The 10,616-nt window shown below is 40.4% G+C and overlaps 1 protein-coding gene across 1 annotated transcript in view; it reads left to right on the plus strand.

Annotated features, from left to right (window-relative positions):
- Positions 1-10,282, plus strand: part of CHAT (choline O-acetyltransferase) — a 61,207-nt gene extending 50,925 nt beyond the window's left edge. The window contains exons 14-15 of the mRNA XM_075610474.1: positions 1,223-1,360; positions 6,112-10,282. Of these exons, the coding sequence (XP_075466589.1) occupies positions 1,223-1,360; positions 6,112-6,375 (402 nt within the window). The 3' untranslated portion in view covers positions 6,376-10,282. The remainder of the gene's footprint in view (positions 1-1,222; positions 1,361-6,111) is intronic.
- Positions 10,283-10,616: the final 334 nt, after the last annotated feature.

Here is a 10,616-nt window from a genome sequence, read left to right on the forward strand (position 1 = left end):
TTTTTTTAATAAATCAGTTCTGTAGTAAGAAAAAATACTTTTAGCATTTTCTGTTTTTAAAAAAACAACTTTGAAAGACCAATTTTCTTGTATTCTATTTTAACAGCCATTTGCTAAGGCACTGCCCCTTCAATTCCTGTCACAAGCCCTGGCACACCCCTTTGTCAGCCCTGCCCTCCCTCTAGCACATGTCAGTGCAGGAGTGCTCATGAATATTCATGAGCTTCCACTGAGACACAGAAGCAGAAGAAAAACAGATCCCTTCACTAATTATGTCACCAAATTTCACCTATCAATACATGGAGAACGAATTGACCTGCAGCTAAACAGTTCTTTAGGTAATTAGAGATTGCACACATGAAACTATTGAAGTAAAAAAATAAATTAAAAAAAAAAAAAAGACTGAACTGCAGCTTTAATAGCTGCCTTTCAGTTTCAATCAATCCTTCAGTCAGTGTAACTCAGCAGCTACAATGTATTCTTAAATTACTAAAGTAACATTATCTATTGTTACAGTTTGCAGCTCAAACTGCTGGGAATATTGGCAACAGATTATCACAAACAGGAAAGTGTTGCACTGCTGGGGAAGTGTGCTAGAAACTGCAATAGAATTCAAAGGATGCTCATTATATTAGAACTCATTAGAAATGGTAATAAGTGTTGAATTAGAAAACATTTTTAGTAAGTATTATGTAATAATACAGAACTGATTTATTTTATAAAACACATGTAGGAACAGCGGTGCGCAATCTTTCCTGCTCGCGCCCCCCTCCTTTTTCCCTCCCTGCTCGCACACCCCCCCCCCCCCCTCCCTTGCCTCCTCTCCGGCGTCAAATGACGTTGCGGGGTCACGTGATGTCACGTTGGCATGGCACGTTGGAACCGCGTTGCCATGGCATGTCGCCAAAGAGAAGGTAAGTCAAATTGCAGAGGTCTCACGCGATCCCCCGGCATTAATTTAAATGCCTTGGGGGAAGAGAGCAACCTGCAACCTCCGTGCCCCCCCTGAATAATCTTGCGCCCCCCAGTTTGCGCACCGCTGATGTAGGATATTGCATTGATTGGTCCTTTAAAAGATGCTTTCACAACATACAACCTAATTTTGGGAAGGTCAGGAATCATAGCAAATGTCCCTGAGTTGGAGATGAAGATAGGCAGCTGCACTAAATGTAAAACACAATGTAGTTACATTAGTTCTTATTCACTATTGCATTTTCTTCAGGCCCTTACTGGGATGGCAATAGACAACCACTTACTAGCACTGAGGGAGTTAGCCCGGGAACATTGCACGGAGTTGCATGAGCTCTTTACAGATGAGATGTATTTGGCCAGCAATCGATTCATCCTCTCTACCAGTCAGGTAAGTGCGTAGATTTTAACTCCTACTGCTAAAGGAACCTATAAGCACAGAGAGTGTCAACCAAAGTTCCTCTGTTATAGCGGAGACTGATTCCATTCCATTGTTCATCTTTAACGTTCATAGAAGTGCATTGAACAGAAAAGCTGTTGGACCTGTATTTTTTTAATGCAGAAGGCTATTATCTTAATAAACGTGGGGCAGAAGCCAACGTAGCCAATGTTCAAAGATCTATGTGAGTGAAACAGGAGGGGACATTGTGTGAAGCTTTAGATTCAAATGAAAAAGTGCCATATAAGTACAGTATTATCCCTCTTCAGATCCTGAATACAGGAGTGACTGGCAGTAATACTGCTGTGTATATAAAGTTACTGAACACACAAGCAGAAATCAAGGTAGTGATTACAAATGTAAAAGGCTTCTTATCATGTACGTCTGAGCGCATTAAGAAAGTCACTCGCTTTGTCTCCACTTTCGCTCCTTCTTTAATAGTAAGTGACTGTTAATATCTTTCTCCATGATTGAACAAAAAACAGGGTTTGACTTTCACAATGAGTTAAATTTAGCATCAAGTCTTTACAAATAATCTGTGTTTTAACAATACTGTACAAATACCGCAAGATGGATAAAATGTAGAGATAACAGCTGTTTGTGCGTGTTTTAGGTGTTACCCAGTTGGCAGTAGACCTCTTTTTTTTAGAACTACTACTGATCCCTCAAACAGCATTTAACTTGAGTAATCTTATCTAAATATATTATATCCCGCACCAGTCCCCTGGAATGTACAGTACAGGTTTTCTGTTGAAGGTTCCCTAGAAATATTAGCTTGGCAATATACAGTATACACGTTGGCCATCCAGTGCCTTCTATGCTCAGACTAAAATAAACAAGAGATGGGCAATCTATGTAATTTGTGCAAAAGTGTGCTAAAGCTTAGCCAGCTTGTATAGATCTGGGCCTTAGGGTTACATTTTTCTGTAATGCACTTATCACTGCATTGAAAATAATTCCTTATATTGTGTCATTATCTGTAAAATGGGGGGAGAGAGAGAGTGGGGGAGAGAGAAAGAGGGGGAGAGAGAGAGAGAGAGAGAGAGAGAGAGAGAGAGAGAGAGAGAGAGAGAGAGAGAGAGCAAGAGAGAGAGCAAGAGAGAGAGCAAGAGAGAGAGCAAGAGAGAAAGAGGGAGAGAGAGAGAGAGAGAGAGAGAGAGAGAGTCGGGGAGAGAGCAAGAGAGAAAGAGGGAGAAAGAGGGAGAGAGAGAGAGAGAGAGAGAGAGAGAGAGAGAGAGAGAGAGAGAGAGAGAGAGAGAGAAAGAGGAAGAGAGAGAAAGAGGAAGAGAGAGAGAGACTGAGAGAGAGAGAAGGAGAGAGTGAGATATGTTGGAAGATCATTCAGCAATGGACCATCAAGGGATGAAGATGATTATATAAATATGTATATAGCTATATACACGACTTAATACATACTGTACATGTGAGACAAGAGTGCACAGTAAACTCTGATGAATGTCTTAATCCATACTAAGGCCTCGGCCATGTTAACCGCTTGCTGGCGGAAGCGTGCTGAGGCGCGCTCCTACTCAGCACTGAGCCCCTACAGTCGCAATTAGAGCGGCTTTAGTAGGGGCTCACCTGCGCTTCCGCGCGCTTGCGGAAGCGCAGGTCTTAGGGGAATTTAAAATTCCCCCGCTTGCCGGCGCGACAGGCCGGTCACATGAGCGGTTCGCCCAATGAGGGCGAACCAGCTCCGTGACGTCACTGGCCCGCCCCAGGCCAGTGACGCGCCCACCCCCGGCCCGCCCCCTGACGGCCCGCTGACGGCGCGTGCGGTAAGCAACCGCAAGTCCAGGGAAAGCACCCGCTTTCCCTGAGCCTCAGCGCGCCTCAGCGAGCAAGCAGGGAGCATGGACTCAGCCTAAGATTTATATAGGCTTTAGCACTTAAGAAAAAATAAGTTTCCTTTTTATAAATACATTGGAATTTGTGAATGCATTAGGCATTCACAATTACATTAATCACATTACAGCCAATATATAATCAATTACTGCATTGCAGTGAATTCTGCATACTGCATAAAGCGCATATTCACATTGGCATAAGCAAATAGTCAGTATCACTGTGTAACGGATTTTCTGGCCTAGCCTGAACCACCCAATCTCACATTGGCCCCTGTGGTCTAACCAGTCCCCATTACAGTGTATTGTCTGGTGGTGCACCTGTTGGCAACAGGATTCCTGAGTCTCCCGCATGATGTTGTGTGGGGATTGCCAACCCAGACAGGCAGCTGAGGTAGTGTACTTGAGTCCTACCTATATCCAGTGCAGCGCCTCCACCTCATCAGGATCCCTGCGTCCGCTTGTGGATGGTCCTGGTGAGGAACTCCTCTGTGGTGCACTCCTCTGTGTAATCACTCCACTCTTACACACGAGGGTATGAATTAACAAGATCATCTTTATTGCTTGCGGCGGGCCAGCTGCCCTTCACAGTAGTTGTACTCAGCCGCTCATGTTCACCGCACTTCCGTTTGAAAGGTAGCCTCTCCTTAATTGGGGATCACCTATCTCCTCGTAGGGAGACAGTCCCTGTGCCAGGTCCCTGGTCACAGAGTCATAAGCGGTATTCTTCAAAGTCTGCACTCAGACTTGTTCCTTCTACCACCAACCTACTGAACTCTACTCCTCTAACAACTAACTTTTGAACAGTGCTGTGCCTTATGTATCCTCTGGGGGCTGGCACAACTCTGACATCACCAATCATGGATGCAGAGCACGTGACCACTCCCATCCATACATAGGGCACCTCACCAGGGTTTGAGGGCAAACCTCCATAATTACTGCTGACATACCCATAACTTACCAGGCCTTATTGTCAGCAGGAGAGATGACTGCAACCATTTTACAGCATGGTTACAACTGTATAATAGCAACTCCCACTGGAACATTATGGCAATTATTTTCTAGAGTCTCACAGGCAAGTACAGTCTTTAAGTGATTCTTCTATAAAGAAGCTGCCTGGCCTTTGCCCTTTGTTGGAGAATAGTTAAAGAAACGGAAGCTATAATATACCCATTGTGTAGTTAATCTCAATATTGTCATGTTTTACAGGTGTTGGATAATACACCACATATTGGTCTACATTACATTCAGATAAGGGACACAGCATCCACCAGGCTATCTCATAGGCTTGATGGGTCCAGCTTTTGTAACTTGGCTGTTGAAATTCTAAGGTTTTAATTGGCTTTGGTTTTCTCTCCAGTTCTTAACTCGAGTGATTCATTCAGCCCTGCGCTACCCCGATCAATGTATTCTCTCCCCAATGATTTATTTGTGTGTAATGTAAGACATTCCCGTGTGAAGTGCTACTTCACCCTTTGTTATACGTTAGGTTGACACGTCCTGGAATTGAATAGGTTAGTTAGTAAAAAATATTACAGGGGGAAACTAGACTCCTAGCGTAATGTTTGGATATACAGAAGACATTTAAAGTAAAAAAAAAAACAAGATTACATATAAGTAGGAAGGATCATCATGTAAAACCTACACCTTCAAAATATTTACCAAAACGATTAAAAATATGATTTTTGATGATGCCTTATATTATATTAGCAGTGAACAATTTGAAGTGCGTGGTTACAAAAGACATGTATACAGTATGTTAAGGGCTAAAAGATTCTTTCAACAAACTAGTAAGTGTTTGTGTTTGTCTAGAAAACCGTTAAAAGCCACAAGTCTGATTCATCAAGACACTCAAAGGATTCCATTAGACATCATGTAGAGTGAACCATTCCTGTATTAAATTAATTTCCACACAAAGCTGTTTGAAAAAAAACAACTATCATTGTGCTAGAAAAACCACAAACATATTGAATACAAATGTCACACCCATTACCACTGACAGCTTTTCTTTTTTTATGATGGTAACCAAATATGGTGACACAAGTAGCCATCTCTGGAGACATTGGAAGTGTCTACCCCAATGCAATGATTCTGTAACATAAATTAGATACAGAATTAAGTAATAACTCTGTCATTGTCAAAGAAGCAAAAGGGAACAACAAGATCAGGAATTTAAAAACAAGCTTAAAGATAGAACAAGCCTGCAACCCAAGGCTGTCATGCCTTGTGTCTTATTTACAGGCCAGGCCAGGACTGCAGCCAATATGCCGTGTAGTTCTGGAAAGCCACCAATAATAGCCCAGCTACAATATACTGTAGTTAGGGTGCAGTGGCCATTCATTGTATATGATCTGTTATTGGCTCTGCTGCTCAACTTGCCATAGAGTCAGATGTAACCACATCTCTGAAAAATAAATACAACCTCAACACTGGGACATCAAAATCTTTGTAGATAACTATCCATAAGCAAAAAAAATTGCTTTTGAATTCCGTTATGTCTTACAGCTGTTACACACCAAATTGATATGAGAACCTGCTGCCTCCCTGAGCAGAACCAATTGCTTGTTCTACACCATTAAGAAGCCAAGTATCATATCAGAAGACATGGGGATTCGAAATCTGAAACTGGGGAACCATAGGTTGTAATGTGTTATTTTAGCACAATACGACATTTTGCCAGAACATATTGTGCCATTGCTTCATTTTTGCTTTAGAAAATATTCCAGGTCCTGTTATTTAATCCACTTATTACCATGAGAAAATACAGGGGAATAACTATTGGAATGTGTGCTGTGGCAATAGAAAAGCACTTGACATTTCTACTGGTTAGTGCAAATCGGCCTTGTTGTTATTTTTCAGGTTCCTACCACAATGGAGATGTTCTGCTGTTATGGTCCAGTGGTCCCAAATGGATATGGCTCATGTTATAATCCACAGCCTGAACACATCCTATTCTGCATCTCAAGCTTTCGCGACTGCAAAGAGACATCCTCCGCAAAGTTTGCCAAAGCGGTGGAAGAAAGTTTCATTGCCATGGGGGATCTATGCATGAAATGTAACGCCAAGCCCCAAACACCAGCAAAGGAGAAGAAGCCAGGGTCACACAATGGACACAAGCGCTAGCACTCTCTTTAGGCGACGTTAAAATAAGATAACTGGTCAACATATTTATTTTCCATATAGCTCATATTTTTTGGAATGTTAGTACTTTATATTTTAGAACAAAAATATGTGAGGGGTGGGATAAAAGAACATAAATAGGGGATCCTAGCAGCTAGGAAAGTGACATTCAGAGAGAGAAAAGATAGACTTCCTTAAGTGAAAACCACATGACGTTTTGCCCAGTTCAACCAGCTCTCTGATTTATAACACTAAAATGTCAACTAAAAATGTCATTTCTGGCAGAACATTTTCTAAAGTATTTGTTTGTCATTTCATTAAAGTGACTGGTATTGAACTTGTAGAAGATTTGAACCAGTATTTCTAAAATACCTTTTGCTATTTTGGAAAAAGGAGGAATTCTTCAATAATGAAGAAGTTAATGGTGGAAACAAGGAGTAGCATGCGATTTATTAACCAATTTGATGCCAGAAGGGGGCTGCCCATTCTGGCAGTGAATACACTGGCGACACACTTTATTCGAGCTTGGCTAGTCCCACGAATTCGGGTATACCCGGGTGTATTGAGGTTTGTGACTGTTTTCTGCCCGAGTGCATTGAGTTATTTTCCAAGCAGGGATTGAAGCATTTTATTCCCGCTGGCTGCAATACTGCACAGTATATATATATAAACTGCATTACAATTCATGAATTTATGCCATCTGGTAGACACGCGAAGCATTGCAGCCTATTAAATCCTAATCATTATCATTTAACAGATCAGCCGCCCATCAGCCAGGCATGAACCCAGGCTGGGAAGGCAAATGCAACGGGGCTTGTCAGAGGTTAGGAGCGGCGCATTCCAGGTATCTGCCAGGTACATACCGGGTATTTGCTCGAATAAAGTGTGTCGGTGCAGTAGGTTATGGAACGGGAGGGAGGAATCACATATTGGGATTTCTGAAAATAGAATTGTATGTCCAATTTGTTCATGGCAAATTAACCAAATGGATTGTTTATTAATTAACAGCGAGATTCTAAGCCAGTGGTTTTCAACCTTTTTTTGGTTAAGGAACCCTATAATTACACTGTGAAATTATGCAGAACCCCAACCCTCTCTAATAGCGCATCTGAGAACAGATCTATTGTAAGGAACCCCGACCCTCTTTAATAGCGCGTCTGAGATCAGGTGCATTGTATGGAACCCCAGATCCCCAACCCTCTCTAATAGCACGTCTGAGATCAAATGCAGTGTAAGGAACTCGCTCTAATAAAGAGTCTTAGATCAGATGCATTGTAAGGAACGCCAACCCTCTCTAATAGCGCGTCTGAGATCAGATGCATTTTAAGGAGCCCCAACCCTCTCTAATAGCGTGCCTGAGATAAGATTCATTGCAAGGAACCCGAATCCTCTTTAATAGCGCATCTGAGATCAGATGCATTGTAAATTCTTCTGTATTTGGTACAATTTTTAATTTTACCTGAAAATTACAAGGAACCCATTAGGGTTGCACAGGGAACACAAGGGTTGAGTTGAACCCTGGTTGAAAAACAGTGTGCTAAGCAGGTCTTTGCTGCGAAAGGAGTGACAATAAGCTATGGTCTCAGCACAGCAACCACATTTGACAGTGCTGTGGTTTATAAGTGATATACACTGTTGACGAGAAATTTCTTCCTCTCCTCCCATCGTGCTTTCCCCTTGTGTTAGCAATAAATGGGTTCCTGCATCTCCACAACCACAGATGGCAATAAGAATGTGTATATACATATATTGTAAATCAAAAATATCTTCTGTCATTATTTTTCCATTATTCTTGAGCCTAAAGTCAATTATTTTCAGTAAAATAATATTATAGCGAATGAGCCACTTGTGTAATTATTATGTAAATATATGTAGTATTTGATTAACGTTACTAAGGTCCTCATTAACTGAACCATACAGCAATTATTTTATAATAAGCAATACCTAAAAAAAAATCTTCTCCCTAATAAATCAAATTAGAGGCAATTCAATTAGTCAATTTCTTATGTAAGTACAAATTAAACATCGAATATTACAACAGAAGCCAAACATATCTGGGGTAGGCGAATTTCCTTCCTCTTAAACAGTTTAGGCTTTTTCCTCTAAAATCATATTATATATTATTCTTGGTTTAAACACCAGAAGCAATATTGCTTCCTTTAAAACAGCAGCGCCAGCAAACATGCACAGAAGCCAAATCTCCGTTTTGGAAGGTCTGATAAGTTTTTTTTCTCTATTTTATGAGCATCCTTTAAAGCATCAATCCATGTCAACATAATGTGAGCCAGGTAACCCCACAGCTCTGGAGATGTTGGAGATATTTCCTCACTGAATTTCCCCTCATTCTTGTCTGGGGGGGCAGCCTCACTCTGGCGAACCAATGGCATCTCTGCAATGTCATTGTGACATTACCTTGTGACCTTCTATTGGTTGGCCCCAGTGACTACATTATTGGTATCATTTTTTCACCAGTAATTAGAATTCCTGATATCGCCGTCCTGGGGGCTCCTTGCTTCAGGTTATGAAAAAAAAAATGTTTTAATAAATATTTGGCAGATTACTGCTTTTTTGACCAAAGCTGGACTTTTAACTTTTGCTTGTGTTTACATTTCTGCTGCCCTCTACTTCCATTGTATAATTATTTCCTGTAAGGCTCATTACAGAAATCTCACAAACATATTGACATTGAGCTGATTTTCTTTGGCAGGGGGAAGAATATGTGACAATTGATGAGCATATCCGAGGAAGAGCTGTCCCCCCCCCCCCAAACCTTATATGTACCTTCACTGCCAATGTGGTGAATAAATACAGAGCAAGTTCACTTTGCAAAGATTACCTGAGGGCTCTATGATATTCTCATGTTATTCAATGTGTGTGGATTTGCTAACAGTGGCCTAGACACACTAAACTCTGTTAAATCAGGCCATAGGGAGATCCGAACCCGGTAACTTCACCAGTGAGCATTTCGAGAACCAGGGGGGGTTGAAAATAGTGGCATTTGGCTCGGAGGAGCCTTGGTTTCCACCCTCAAAGTAATGGTTACTGCAACTGCTTCCCTGGTCTATTAGATTCCAGATTTCAGTGCCATAACAGTATTGCAATATTTTGTTAATTCATTCTGTCTGCATTTAAATCACTTGGATAAATACCATATGTTTTTATTTATTTTGTATTTTATTTATTTGTATTTATAAAAAATGTTTTACCAGGAAGTAATGCATTGAGAGTTACCTCTCGTTTTCAAGTACTGTGGTATACATTAGGGAAAGTCTGGATGTGTATATATACTGTATCTACATTGGTTTCCAGAAGTAGTCACCCCCTAACAATAATCTCACAAATTGTTGAATTACAAATAACGTATGCAGATTTTTTTCAAAATAACTATTTTTATTCAAAGCAATAAAGCTGAAGTGGTGAAACTGAACAATGTTATATGAGGAGGTTAAATGTCAGCAAAGGAAAAACAAAAAGATTGAGAAATACTGTTTGTATAAGTATTCAGCCCCTTGAGTCAGTACTTGGTATAATCACCTTTTGCAGCAATTACTGCTATGAGTCTTTTTGGATCGGTCTTTTACTACAGTAGCTTTGCACAATAGGATGGAGACATTTTTGTCCATTTTCACGGGAACATTGAGCCAGTTCTGATGTTTGTTGGGGGATCGTCGATAGACGGCAATCTTCCAGTCTCGCCAGAAATGTTCCATTGGTTTCAAGTCAGAACTTTGACCGGGCCACTCTCTTCTTGTTCAACCATTCCAGTGTGGCTTTGGCTTTCTGCTTCGGGCCATTGTCCTGCTGAAAAGTGAACTGTTACAGCTCTGTAGCTTTGAATAAAAATAGTTAGTTTGAAAAAATATGCATACATTATTTGTAATTCAACAATTTGTGAGATTATTGGTAGGGGGTGGATATTTCTGCAAGCCAATGTGTGTATGTATATATATATATATATATATATATATATATATATATATATATATATATATATATATATATATATATATGTATATTTGTATAAAAGTATGATAAAGAACTGTTTTATTGTGCAAGTAAAGTTAATATATGTATTTTCTCTATGCACAGATGGTAGAAGACATGTCAAGGTATCTAATGGAACTTATAACGGGGTTCTTTAATTTTAAACAGATAAACATGTTTCAATCACATAAAATCATTTAGCATTTTTAATAATTAGGCATTGAGTAGGTGTGCAGAAAAGATCCATCATAATGAGGTTA

The sequence above is a fragment of the Ascaphus truei genome, chromosome 8 (assembly GCF_040206685.1).
Source record: "Ascaphus truei isolate aAscTru1 chromosome 8, aAscTru1.hap1, whole genome shotgun sequence".
In the NCBI taxonomy this organism is placed as follows: domain Eukaryota; kingdom Metazoa; phylum Chordata; class Amphibia; order Anura; family Ascaphidae; genus Ascaphus; species Ascaphus truei.